The sequence below is a fragment of the Vanellus vanellus genome (genome assembly GCF_965231255.1).
Source record: "Vanellus vanellus genome assembly, chromosome: 4".
Classification (NCBI taxonomy): domain Eukaryota; kingdom Metazoa; phylum Chordata; class Aves; order Charadriiformes; family Charadriidae; genus Vanellus; species Vanellus vanellus.
The window spans coordinates 53,170,200-53,184,938 of record NC_138909.1 but is presented as its reverse complement, the minus strand read 5'-3'; the positions used below and the strand labels follow the sequence as shown (position 1 = coordinate 53,184,938).

General features: G+C 41.5%; 1 protein-coding gene across 2 annotated transcripts in view; it reads left to right on the top strand.

The window, feature by feature from the left end:
- The window catches only part of ZFYVE28 (zinc finger FYVE-type containing 28), a gene marked incomplete at both ends in the record, with an annotated part of 170,882 nt that overhangs the window by 110,432 nt on the left and 45,711 nt on the right, over nucleotides 1-14,739 (top strand). For both annotated transcript variants that reach the window (XM_082482987.1, XM_082482986.1), the window contains 2 exons: nucleotides 574-663; nucleotides 10,820-10,921. In XM_082482987.1, the coding sequence (XP_082339113.1) occupies nucleotides 574-663; nucleotides 10,820-10,921 (192 nt within the window). The remainder of the gene's footprint in view (nucleotides 1-573; nucleotides 664-10,819; nucleotides 10,922-14,739) is intronic.

Sequence of the window (14,739 nt, the reverse complement as noted above, 5' to 3'; positions counted from 1 at the left end):
GCCTAAACAAATTAGGTTTTAGTCTAAAATGGGCTTAAGATATTTGAAATGGTATTAGATGACAATGAAGTGTCCCCCAGTTATTAAATCTTTAGACTTCAATAATAGTTGCTGTGTAGAACTGTGGGGTTTTTTCAGTTTGGTTTGTTAGTTTAGGGGGTGTTGCCCTAGATGATGATAGCAAGTTTTATTTGAAAATTAAACCAGATACTTTCTCCTGTTACTTTAAAAATGTTTCTTTTAGTTGAAAAACTAAGTACCAGTGCTTTTTGGTAACAGGCTGAAGCTTGGCATGAAAAAGTAAATAAAGAGGGAAAACGGCATAAAAATTACTTTGGTTTTGGATGATTATAAAAGCTTCAAATGTTTAAATATTTTTTTCTCATTAGTATTTTTTAAAGCAGAGATTACAGTAGTCAGTCATATACATAGTGTTTTAGACTGTACGAAAATACTTCATGAGTTAAATGCTATCAATTTGGTTTGGCTTATAACAATTTCTTCAATTTTTTTCCTATTGAACTGTATTCTTTGGGAGTTTGATCTCTTACTAAATAATTGTATTCTGCTTAGAGCCTTAAGGCTTGGATACCTCACTCAAGATATGATAGATGACTATGAACCAGCTTTAATGTTTACAATTCCAAGATTAGCCATTGTATGGTAAGTATTTTTTTTTAACTACTCTCCACACTGCCTCATTTAAAGATTTATTGAAGATTTCGGAAACTTTGTTCAGAACTTGTGCATATTTTTTCACCTGAGTTTGCTTGTACTTTCTTTAAAAAGAAATCAAAAGAGGATTCTTTTGTCTTTTGTTTTAAATCATTACCAGTTTCACATAGAATATCAAGAGGAAAAAAAGAAAAGGGAAGGTAGGACTTTAAATATAGAAGGCAGGAACCTGGGACAATTGATCAGTCATCTGCCAGAAAGAAACTAGAAGATTAAGAATATTCGTCTATGGAAGGTCATGTCAGAAATATTTTTTGAAAGCATGTATCTTGTCACTCAAAAATAGTATGACCTAAGGGTACAAGTCTTGAAAACCAAAAATCTTCAATAAGAATTGTATATTTTTCTTAATGACTAGGTTCAAAAGGAATTGTCATGACAAACTGCATTGTGACCACTGAGTTAAGCTTAAATCTTTTACAAGGAAAGTGTTAACATGTATAACTTCTGTGTACATTTGTGCCCTGTATTAATGTCATGGTTTGGCCTCAGCCAGCAACAAAGAACCACGCAGCTGCTCGCTCGACCCCCACAGCCATGGGAAAAATCAGCAGAAAAAGGCAAAACTTGTGGGTTGAAATAGTGCAATTTAACAGAACAGCCAAAGGGAAGAAGAAAGAAAATCAATAACACCGATAAAGGAGTATAAGAATGTGATTACAGTATGGCTGTGCAGTGCACCCAAGTGTTGACTGCCCCCCTCCCTGGCTAGTGCCTCTTTATGGAACACCTGCCTCCCCTGCTGGCTCCTTGGGGGAAATTAACCTCATCCTTGCTGGAACCAGGACATTATCCACTCCTTATTCCATATCATCTATGTCATGCCCAGATCTTATAGTTCCTATAGTCTATGGGCCATCCCTCCAAAATGTCCATTGAGCTCACTTAGTCCATGATGGTAGGCTCCATCGGTGAGAACAGTCTCTTAGGGCACATAAGATGGTGCGTGGTGCTGGACTGGTGTGTGCTGTATTTGAAGCTGGTGGCTGGTGTACCCGATGCAGTCCATGCCCACAGTCTACAGATTCAAGATGTTGATCTCAAGGAAGTCGCTGGGTGCCAGCTGCTGAGGCTGGTGTACCCGATGCAGTTCATGCCCACAGTCTACAGATTCAAGATGTTGATCTCAAGGAAGTTGCTGGGAGCCAGCTGCTGAGGCTGGTGTACCCGATGCAGTCCATGCCCACAGTCTACAGATTCAAGATGTTGATCTCAAGGAAGTTGCTGGGCGCCAGCTGCTGAGATCAGTTCTTATTACATCATCACTGTACTTTACTCAGTCTCATCAAAGTCCATCTGTCATTGATTTGGGTGATTCTTCTGTAACACCAATGATAGCAATAATGTTAACATACATCAGCAAGGTTATTTAACATTTAACATCATAAAATTTATTCATTGGCTTTTCTCACCCAAAATCAAATCCCTATGAGGTATGTATTGGACCTCCCCATCCTCTCGCATCACCCACCATGTGCACCCAGGTCCTTGTGCAGAAGCAATCCCACAAATGGGTTTGCCTTTGCCCGAGGCAGGGTTAACCCAGACTGTCTCCCCTAACATATTCTTCATATGAACTACAGGGACTTTATCTTCTTCTACTGTATGTGGAAGTTTTGGGCAGGGCCAGCTTGATTGGCAGATCCCCTGATGTTAACTAACCAGGTGGCTTTTGCTAAATGGGCATCCCAGTGTTTGAAGGTCCCATGCCCCATGGCTCTCAGTGTCGTCTTTAGCAGTCCATTGTATTGTTCTATCTTACCCGAGGCTGTTGTGTGATAAGGAATGTGATATACCTACTCAATGCCCAGGTGTCTATGAGGCTGTTTCGGAAATGAGTCCTGTTGTCTGACTCAATTCTTTCTGGGGTGTCATGTTGCCATAAGACTTGCTTTTCAAGGCCCAGGATAGTGTTACGGGTGGTGCCATGGGGCACAGGGTATGTCTCCAGCCACCCAGTGGTTGCTTCCACCATTGTGAGCACGTGGCGCTTGCCTTGGTGGGTTTTTGGGAGTGTGATATAATCAATCTGCCAAGCTTCCCCATATTTATATTTTAGCCGTTGTCCTCCATACCAGAGAGGCTTTAACTGCTTGGCTGGTTTAATTGCAGCACACATCTCACATTTGTGGATAACCTGTGCAATAGTGTCCATGGTCAAGTCCACCCCTCGGTCACAAGCCCATCTATATGTCGCATCTCTTCCTTGATGGCTTGAGGCATCGTGGGCCCACCAAGCTACGAATAGTTCACCCTTACATTGCCAGTCCAGATCTACCTCAGCCACTTCAATGGTTGTTTTGATGTTCCTCAGTGGCCCGATTCTTGGGGACACAGGCATCTACATGATGTACTTTCACAACCAGATTCTCTATCTGGGCAGCAATATCTTGCCACAGTTCAGCAGCCCAGATGGGCTTACCTCTACGCTGCCAGTTGCTCTGCTTCTACTGCTGTAACCACCCCCACGGAGCATTTGCCACCATCCATGAATCAGTATAGAGGTAAAGTACTGGCTGTTTCTCTCACTCAGCAATGTCCAAAGCCAGCTGGATGACTTTTACCTCTGCAGACTGGCTCGACTCACCTTGTCCTTCAGTGGCTTCTGCAACTCGTCGTGTAGGACTCCACACAGCAGCCTTCCACTTCTGATGTTTTCCCACAATATGGCAGGACCCATCAGTGAACAGGGCATGTTTCTTCTCCTTTTCTGGCAGTTTATTATATGGTGGGGCCTCTTCCGCACGCGTCACTTCTTCCTCTAGTGATATTCTGAAATCTTTGCCTTCTGGCCAGTCCATGATCACTTCCAGTATTCCTGGGTGATTGGGGTTTCCCATTTGAGTTCGCTGTGTGATTAGTGCAATCCACTTACTCCACATAGCATCAGTTGCATGATGTGTGGCAGGGACCCTTTCTTTGAACATCCAGCCCAGCACCGGCAGTTGAGGTGCTAAGAGGAGCTGTGCTTCAGTGCCAACCACTTCTGAAGCAGCTCAAACCCCCTCGTATGCTGCCAATATCTCCTTTTTGGCTGGGGTATAGCAGGCTTCGGATCATCTGTATCCCTGACTCCAGAACCCCAGTGGTCAACCTCAAGTCTCCCCTGGTGCTTTTTGCCTGAGGCTCCAGGTAGGGCACATTTTTAATGTCTTGTCCTGTCCGGACTGGCCCAGGGCTACTGCATGAACTATTTCCTGCTTAATTTGTTTGAAATCTTGTTGTTGCTCAGGACCCCACTTAAAATGATTCTTTTTCTGTGTCACTTGATATAGAGGGCTCACAATCAAACTGTAATTTGGAATATGCATCCTCCAAAAAACCGCAACACCTAAGAAGCTTGTTTCCTTTTTACTAGTTGGTGGGGACATCACTGCCATTTTGTTGATCACATCCATTGGGATCTGACGGTGTCCATCTTGCCGTTTTATTCCTAAAAACTAGATCTCTTGTGCAGGTCCCTTGACCTTACTTCGTTTTATGGCAAAGCCAGCTTTCAGAAGGATTTGAACTATTTTATTCCCTTTCTCAAAAACAACTTCTGATGTGTCGCCCCATACAATGATGTCATCAATGTACTGCAGATGTTTGAGAGCTTCACTTTGTTCCAGTGTGGTCTGGATCAGTCCATGACAAATGGTGGGGCTGTGTTTCCACCCCTGGGGCAGTCAATTCCAGGTGAAAGTAAACTGTGGCCTGCACTCTGCCACCAAAGGGATTGAGAAGAATGCATTGGCAATATCAATCATTGCATACCACTTGACTGCCTTCAACTCCAGTTCGTATTGAAGCTCTAGAATGTCTGGCACGGCAGCAGTCAGCAGTGGTGTGACTTCATTCAGGCCATGATAATCCACTGTTAGCCTCCACTCTCCATTAGATTTTTGTACTGGCCATATGGCACTATTAAAGGGTGAGTGAGTCTTGCTAATCACGCCTCGAGTCTCTAGTTTATGAATCAACTTATGGATGGGAATCACAGTCTCGGTTAGTGCAATATTGCTGCTGATGCACATTGTGGTAGCAATCGGCACCTGTTGTTCTTTGACCCTCAACAACCCTACCACAGAGGGGTCCTTCGAGAGACCAGGCAAAGTGGATAACTGTTCAATTTCTTCCGTCTCTAAGGCAGCTATGCCAAAAGCCCACCGGTATCCTTTTGGGTCCTTGAAATATCCTCTCCTGAGATAGTTTATGCCAAGGATGCATGGAGCCTCTGGGCCAGTCACAATGGGATGCTTTTGCCACTCATTTCCAGTTAGGCTTACTTCATCTTCCAGTACCGTCAACTCTCCATGGTCACGCAGGTAAAACCACAGGGTGCCTTGTGGTGTGTACCCTCTATACTTTCTCTCTTGAGTAGGGAAATGCCTGCTCCTAATAGCTGAAATGCTGGCCTGTACAGGTGGGGAGTAGGACATACTCTCCAAGTTGCTGGACGTTCTGGGACAGTTTCTCTGCAGCTGAAATGAGGGGGTAAGATAGGCTTTCTTCATATTGACAGTCGTCCAGCCACCTCATCCACAGTTTGTCCCTCTTCACCTCTCCGTTCCATCACTGCCAAGGAGTTGGCATATGATGATGGTGCGCTCCGTACAAACTTCTGCCATATGGGCCTTGTGCACTGGACTTCATCAGGATCTGTGGGTAACTGCGCATTATCTGGGTCGAAGTAAATCATCTCCCGTACAGCTAATTCCCTCAGGTACTGGATACTTTTTTCCATGGTGGTCTACTTGCTTGGACGACATACAACATCTTCACTGAAAGGATACCTTTCCCTCATACTTGACAGGAATCATCTCCAGAGGCTGAGGGCTTGTGTCCTTTTCCCAATTGCCTTGTCAATGCCCGCTTCCCTAAATAGGGATCCCAGCTGCTTAGCTTCCCTGCCCTCTAATTCCAAGCTACTGACTCCGTTATCCCAGCATAGGAGCAGCCAGGTGACAATGTGCTTGCCACAAAGTCAACTGAAATCTTTTAGCATATCTCACAGCTCACTCAAGGGTAGAGATTGGGCGATTATCTCTGGTTCCATCTCTTCCTCCTGTTCCGTTGATGGCCCTGGTTTGTCATCATCCCTTACTATGTGAACCAATTTTTTGGTGTATTTCTTCTGTATAGGAGCAACTGATACTGGCACAGGTTGGTTGTCCAGTTCAGCTGCAGTGCCTGCCACTGGGGTTGGAGTGGCCGCATTGTCTGCTGGTCTAGTTTTCCCCTCTTTCCCCTGAGGGTCCTGCATAGTACTGAGCAGTGTTTGGTAGATACTGGCCAGGGCCCAGCACAATGCTCTAAGTTGTGCCTCTCTGGAGTAGCCACAGCATTTTCCTTTCAAATATTCTATTACTTTATCAGGGTCCTGTAGTTGTTTGAGGGTGAAGTCCCAAACCATTGGAGGTGAGAAGTTCTCTAGTTACCTGCCTGTATTCTTCCCACATCCCATGCCACCCCTGACTATCCAGCCTTGGGGTAGATCTTTGAGTGGTAGTCTTAAACAGTTGTTCAACCCTAAACAAGACTTGAAAAACATTCAGGAGGCATAGCAATAGGAACATGCTGGTTTGAGCATCCCAAGGATATTAAAAATTCTCAAGAGGTGTCATAGCTGGCCCAAAGGAGAAAAGGGAGGCAAAAGATCTGGGGAAAGTATCTCCCCCTGTTTCTCCCATAGATTGGGTGTGATTATTGATAACTTCTGAGAGATGGTAACCAAGGTACGGACAGGACAGCAATACTGCATAGAGACCCCAACAAAGCCACCTGAATAGTGATGTTACAATCTCATAAGCTGACATTGCACAGGACAGCAAAACGATAGTCCTGATCCCTCTCCCTGAGATAACAAACAGCATCATGGGGGGTACATAGAGCATATAAGAATTTACATAACACAGCCATGCAAACAAACGAAGCAACATTGTAACTGGTGACTAACTAATAGGAGAAATGCATATAAGAAATCAGTTTTAATAAGGTCTGGTCAGATCTGTCATTATTGCAACCCTTCGTGCTCCGTGTTGGGTGCCAAAAAGGACTGTTGTGGTTTGGTCTCAGCCAGCAGCAAAGAACCAAGCAGCCGATCTCGACTCGCACAGCCGTGGAAAAAATCGGCAGAAAAAGGCAAAACTCGTGGGTTGAAATAGTGTAATTTAACAGAACAGCCAAAGGGAAGAAGAAAGGAAATAACACCGATAAAGGAGTATAAGGACGCGATTACAGTACCGCCGCGCAGCGCACCGACCGGACCCGCACCGCCGCAGCCCACCCCTGAGTGGCGACTGCCCCCCCCCCCGCCCTCCCCGGCTAGCGCCTCTTATAGCTGGGCATGGGTCACGTGGGATGGAATACCCGCTTCCCCTGCCGGCTCCTTGGGGGAAATTAACCCCATCCTTGTCCTGGAATCAGGACAATTGACTACTCAAGACAACTAAATTAAAACAGTGGTTTTGCTTCATGCAGTTTTTGCACTATTGAACAAATCAGATGCATTTTTCCTAATAAGTCTAAATGATTTAATAAGACAGCAGTTTCTCTGGAGTAAAGCCATCATATTTTTAATATTTTACCATTGTGAGTGTTTTAAAGTTAGCTGATGTAAGTAGTATAATTGAGGGAAATAAGAAACCTCAAATCCTGAGTGTAATATGCTTTTTGGGAAATCCCTGTGGCCCATTGTTCCTGTTAAATAAGATATTGTCTGGAACTGTCATTCTAAAAATAATAACAGTAATAATCTGATTATCAAAAGACAACGGGGATGTGAGAACTCAGTTTGAAACTGCTGGTAGACACAATGAAGTTGGATACATCATGACTAACTGGAAAACCAAGGAAAATACACCACACCAATCTAAAATTACAAAGAAGGATAAGAGGCAGAAGAGAAAAAAGTTTAACTGCTCCTAAGTATCCAATTATTTGAAAATAAATCACTGCCATATGAAGTTCACAGAAAAACAATACCATCCAGATAGAGCATTGTCTGGAAGAAATGCAAACCTTTTATTTGCAGTGTGAAAGGAGAAGCCTTTAAATGCAAGACAGATGGCAACACAAAGTTGTCATGCTGTTCTGTGTTTTAATGAGAAGGATGGGTCTGAGGCCAAGAGAAGTGCTGGATGCCCTTGGTCCTCTAATAGCAAAGCTTTAAGGAATATTTTTCAGACTCACTTTTGTCCAAGGTTTCTTTTCAAACATCAGTTTATTATACGTGTTATACAGTGTATGTTGTCTAGTATGTTAACAGGTGTCAGTGAACTTTGAACCTAGTAGGATATATTAAGACCCACTTTTCCAATTCTTAGTCCTTTCCATGTTACAACTATATTCAAGCTTTGATTCAGAACTATTTCAAAGAGACGGTTTCATAATTTGTTTTTTTTTTTGCTCTAGCCCACTTCTGTGTTGCGTGTTTTTTTTGTTTTTTTTTTTTTTTTTTATTTCTTCTGAGAGTTAAACTCTAGGGAAAGCAAAACTATACCTGAAAGCCAAAGGAATGGTGATTCTGCGTCAGAAGTTCAGTGAGAGCAGCCTCAAGCTTCCACTCAGCAAAGAAGTAACATTTGTTTAGGCAGAACTTAAGACGTGAGTCAGCAATAACTACTTTGCTTCATGGCAGCTTGCTTGTTGAAGCCCAGAAAGCTTAGAAAAAAAATAACAGTGTATCCTTGGTAACAGGATAATTTGACTTAAGGCACCAAAAAAAAAAAGCGACTTGCAAAAGAAGCAACTTTTCTTTCTCTTCTCCCCTTTCCCTGCTCCTGCCCTCAAAACCCTAGTCCCCAAACCAATGTTGATCAAGTATAGTAGTTGAATTTCTTGGACCCTCTGTTACCTTCACAGTTCTGAACTTTCTGATGGCCACCTGTGGTGGTTGACCCTGGCTGGACACCAGGTGCCCACCAAAGCTGCTCTATCAATCTCCTCCTCAACTGGACAGGGGAGAGAAAAAAAAAAAAAAATGTAACAAAAAGCTCACTGATTGAGACAAGGACAGGGAGAGATCATTTACCAATTAAGTCATGGGCAAAATAGACTTGACTTGGGGGAAAAAAAGTAATTTATTAGCAATTGAATCAGAGTAGGATAATGAGAAATAAACCCAAATCTTAAAAATGTATTTTCTGCACTGCTCCCTTCTTCTCGATCTTAACTTTACTCCCAAATTTTCTACCTCCTCCCCCCAAGCAGTGCAGGGGGATGAGGAATGGGGGTTGCAGTTAGTTCATCACACATTGTTTCTGCTGCACCTTCTTCCTCAAGGTGAGGACTCCTCACACTCTTCCCCTGCTCCAGTGTGGGGTCCCTCCCATGGGAGACAGAACTTCTCCAACATGAGTCCTTCCTATGGGCTGCAGTTCTTCATGAACTACTCCAATGTGGGTCCCTTCCAAAGGTACGGTCCTTCAGGAGCAGACTGCTCCAGTATGGGTCCCCCATGGGGTCACAAGTCCTGCCAGCGACCCTGCTCCAGCATGGGGCTCCTCTCTCCATGGGTTCACAGGTCCTGCCAGGAGCCTGCTCCAGTGTGGGCTCTCCATGGGGTCACAACCTCCCTCAGGCATCCACTTACTCTGGTGTGGGGTCCTCCATGGGCTGCAGGTGGATATCTGCTCCACTGTTAACCTCCATGGGCTTCAGGGGAACAGCCTGCCTCACCATGGTCTTCACCATGGGCTGCAGGGGAATCCCTGCTCTGACACCTGGACGATCTCCTTCCCCTTCTACACTGATCTTGGTATCTGCAGAGCTGTTGCTCTCGCATATTCTCACTGTTGTCTCTGGCTGCTATTGCACAGTTTGGTGTTTTGTCCCCTTTTTAAATACATTGTCACAGACGTGCTGCCACTGTCACTGATGTATTTCCCAGATCTTAAACAGAGTGTAAGTGGTTCTTTTTTTTTTTTTTTAATACTTTGGTGGGACTCATACAACTTGTGACACCAGTTTTGCGGCTGTGTCTCAGCCTTTGGTGGTCATGCAGGGCACTTGCTAGTGAACAGCCGGTGCGAAAGACATCAACAGTCTTGTTAGTCAGCCAAGGGTCCTCCATTACTCTGTGTGATCTGGATGCAGAGTAGCTAGAAAGCTCTCTGAAGAAACGTGTACTTTGAGTGTAAGAAAAGGAACATACCTTTGAAATACCTTGGGTAACTGAGCACTGACTGTAAGGGCAGAAAGGGGAAAATGGCCTGGGAAAAATAAAACGATTATGAGATTGTGATCCATTCGCCTTTGAGAAACATGCATTGTTTTTGCAGTGGGCAGAAGATTAAACAGTTTTAAGCAGAGTGGTGGCTGGTGTGGGTAGAATCCCCTGTCTCAGATACAGTGCACTAGGATGCAGCAGATACAGTGAAGAAGGTGAATTTTGTTTAATCCCTGACGTACAGACAGGTTTGGGCAGTAGTGATTTGGTCAGGAGGAACCATTGAGATATCTACAGTGACATGCATGGAGCCTTTCAGAACCATGAACCAACCTCTTTCCAGGGATATTTCTACAAGTGCTGAGTTGATTTAGAAGTATGGTATTATCAAAATGTGTTTTATGTGATTTAGCAAATGTGTGTTCTTTTTTACCATGTGTTAATACCAGGTTGTATATATTTTAGAGGTAGAAAAATAGGATCTCAGGAGTCAACTAACTTACCTAGAAATTTAGACTGGAAAGAAAAAGCCATTTACAGTATCTCCCAAGTCAGTGGACTTTCCCCAGCTTACTTGATAATCAGTTTCTTGGGTTTTGGTTGGTTGTGTTTTGTGGTGTTTTTTTTTTTTTTTTTTCTTTCTATAATGGGTCAGCTGCAGCAATGAAATAAATGTATGTTCTTCCTCTTATGCTTCCATTGCTTTGTCTCCCATGTTTGGGTAGGTGGGCGGTGGATGGAGGGGATCTTCCTGTTGCTTTAAATAGCATTTAATTCTAACTGTGGGTGAATAAGACAAAAGATAACAATATATAACTTGAGTGTAATTCTAATGTTTATGTGCAGTTGCTTTTCTGATTCCTTATTCAGTAGTTGCTCTGTGTAATGTAATTTTCATGTTTATGTGTATTTGTGCCTGTGTTTTAATTACAGTGGCCTTGTTGTCTACTCCGAGGGACCATTAAACTTGGACCATAAACCAGAAGATATGTCTGAACTCTTCAGACCTTTTCACACTTTGCTAAGAAAAATAAGGCAAGTAATAAGATGGTTGTAAGTGCTTCTCTTCTGAAGTGAAAATTGGAGGCCTAAAAAATAACACCTAAATGTCGAGAAAAGTGTTCGTTTGCTGTGTGCTGTGGTTTAACCCCAACCAGCAATTAGGATTGTGCAGTCATTCACTCACCCCACCCCCCCACCCCTCACCCCTGCCAGTGGGATGGGGAGAAGAGGGAGAAAGAGAAAAAACTGAGGTAAAGACAGTTTAATAGAATGGTAATGGAAGAGAAAATAATAATGGTTAAAGAACATACAAAATGAAGTGATACAACACAAGTTGCTCTCACCATCTGATGATCAATTGCCAAGCCTCTCCTGAGCAGCAATTGTGGATCCCTGCCCCCGAGCCAACCCCCATTTATATACTGAGCGTGATGTGTGTGGTGTGGAATATTCCTTTGGCCAGCTTGTCTTGTCTATATTCCCTCTCAGCTTCTATGGGAAGCTGAAAAAGTCCTTGACTTAATACAAGCATTACTTAGCAACAACTAAAACAATGTGTGTTATCAACATTATTCTCATACTAAGTCCAAAACACAGCAGCTAGTAAGAAGAAAATTAACTCTGTCCCAGCCGAAACCAGGATACTATCTTAAGTGTAAACTGCGTTTTCCTCTCATCTGCCTAATACACCCATGAAATAACTAAATGTTGGTTTTCATTTCATGGGAATTTTCTGTATTTTTCATCTCTGTGACAGGGTTTTTTTCCTGAATATCACTTTATTACATCTCAGATTTTCCTTATGGTTGGATGATGCCTGAAATACTAAAGTTGAGGTTATTTTGGGGAGATCCTGTTTCTAATTAGCATCAGTGTTTCTGTTTAACTGGGCTCATTACATTTTCTCAGTATGTTATGATGCAATACTTGAAACGTTCTTAATCTAATAGAAATGACTGTCAGTTTTTCATATTGTGGGTCTGTTTACGGGATGGATCGCTTTATATTATACCTATATATAGTTACCAAGTGCTTCAGTCTTGGTAACTATTGGAGATGTGGGCTTTGGATTAACTTATGTATGAAGGGCATTAAAATATTTTTTTTTCTTAGTTGAGGTCTTTTGAAGACTGATTTGTTGCTTTGGAGAAATCAAGCTGTATCTTTAAAGGATCTTTATGTTGTGTGGGTTTTTTTTTTTTTTTTATATTTACCCTTAAGGTATTTTGTCTGGGTGTTAAAAAAAACTTTTCTAGATCTATAAGTCCTATTTTTTTCTTAGAATTTAAATTTATATAACAACTGCAAATTTTGTGCCTAGAAGTGTCTAGAAATAATTTGGCAGAAGTTTTTCTTCACGTGTTTAATTTTTGCCTGTTTATTGCTGTCCCTGTATATTGTGATGTCTGATGTAAGAATAGTTTTCACGTAGATAAGTTTTTCCAGATTAATCTCCCCTCACCCATTAGAGGGGAGGCATCTCCTGAGGGAGGATGCAAGCTCTGTGATGGGATAGTTCAGAGAGGATTCTGTTTCTGAAGTTAGCTTTTATGAATATTCAGACCACATCCTTTTGTGCCCTTTAAAGATTTCCTCTTATGTCGGTCTAGACATAGTTTTACTTTTAGGTACATTAATGAAATTAATGTTGAAATCTCAGAATTAAAATTGACAAATCAGCATGTTTGGGGTTTTTTACTGAATGATTATGGTTTTATAAAACAATGAGTAAAGGAGGAGGACATGAATTGAGGAGCAAAACTTCAGTTAGAGGGGAAAAATATTGTAATGGTAGTGAAGCTTAAAAGGTCCATGAAGTTTACATTTAAATACTTTATTCCTAATATATGGCTATCACAAAAAATTTCACCAGTATTCCACTGGCTGAATAGAGCCAGAAGAATATTTAAAAGCTAATAAGCTTCTTGTAATCTGTACTTTCTGCTTGTTCCTTACATCTCGCAAAATGGGAAATGAAAATCAATTAAGTCACTTTATTGCTTAGTCCATTTAATTTTCTGTTACTCTGAACTCAATGTTTGGGTTGAAAACACAATATTGGAATGCTTGTTTGTTCAATAACTACAATTTTCAATGCAAACTTCAAAAAATGAAAGGACTTTCAGATGCATATTTGGAAAAAGTTCTTATATACTTTAAAACTTATTCTTTCAAGTGAGCATTAAGAAATGTGATTTTAGTTGTCTAGCAGGCAAAATTTGCAAAGTGTTCTTAATGAGATAGCATCTACCAGAGCAAAAATTTCAGCAAGTTAAGATGTAATGTGAAATCTTCTCTCTGGCAGTCTCTGAATATTTGAAAGAACTGGGTTCAAAAAGATCCTTTAGTAATATTCTTGAATGAAAAATACATTGAATGAAAATAATGAGATACAAAAAAGTGTGCCAATCATGTAGGATAATTAAATTACTTTTAACAGTACCTAAGCTGTCTAGTTTTTTTTTTTTTTTGTTATCACAGATTTTTTTTAACTCATCAGGCTACAATTCCTGCTCAGTGAGAATGTTCACAGAAACCTATAAGGGAAGATGGAATGAGATATTTGAGCTCGTCCCCAGCAAAAAGGGAGCATTTTTTCCAGGAGTCTTTCTGCAGTCTCCATCACCAATAGTTATGGCATGAACATATAGATTCAAGTAGTCTTCTGTTAAAATAGCTGCATCTTATATTTGCATCTTACTGCAGTAATATGATCCCCTCTCAGTACACTTCTCCATAAAATCCTATAACTTCTTAGCCAACTAAATATATAAAGTCATGGGATAACAACAAATATACAGCTGATAATTTTGTAAGATTACAGGTAATTTTTAAAATGTATTGTCCTAAGACATCCCTCCTGTTAAAGGCAGCGATAAGCGCTGTGTCTATGTGGATCCACATAATTAAATCGAAACTAGCAGAGAAAAATATCTATTGGCTAGGGATTTTTTTTGGTGTCCTATTGGTGGCTGGTAACTTTTAAAACCATAGAGATTGTGGAGACTTTCTGAGTAAAAGCAGTAAGGGTTCTTGTTTAGATTTTGGTAAGGTTGAGCAGCAAATGATGACTTTGAATGTTTTAATACCTAAGCAAGGTGCTTGTGTGTTTTATTTTAGCTATAAAACATCAGCATTGGTATTTTATACATCTACTAATGCGTAATTTTATAGCAGTGTTATGTTTGTTCCTTTTAAAGACAGACATTTGAAACATTTCTGCCAACTACTGTAATCTGCCTAGCAAGTATACAAAGCATATAATCTGGTATATGCATAGATGTTTAGTTTAGATGCCTGTGACACTGAACATTCTTGTGGTAAAATATTACCTATACTATGTATACATTTGAGGCTGCTATACAGAGACTTTCAGAGTTTAACAAACTTGGGATTTTGCAGTATTCCTTAATTCTGCCCTTTTTTCAGAGCCCTCTGCTTGCCTGATGCTTGTTTCTGGACCATTACAATTGATGGTGGGGTCCCTATGGATTTTGGTTGTGCAGAATCAAGCAGATTGCAGATCAAGTGGTGCAGAATCAGAGTATTGTACCATTTTAAGTTCACTGAAATGTTTGTGACTAGAAATCAAATGCAGTGTACCTGTTGCCCATGCGTTAAAGAAGGGGGGGAGGCTTGTCAAATTTGTATGCTTTTAAAGTGTGCACAGTGACTGGAGGGGAAACTCGCTAGTTTTACCAAGATGGCTGTTTTTAAAACTTTGATTTGATTTAAAACTTTTTCAGTAAAGGAGTACCAGTGATGTTTGTTATGTATCAGTGTTGGTTTCTCAGTGTTGATGTATCAGAACAGATCTGCTGACTTTGGTGTGCTGAACTCAGCTCAGCACT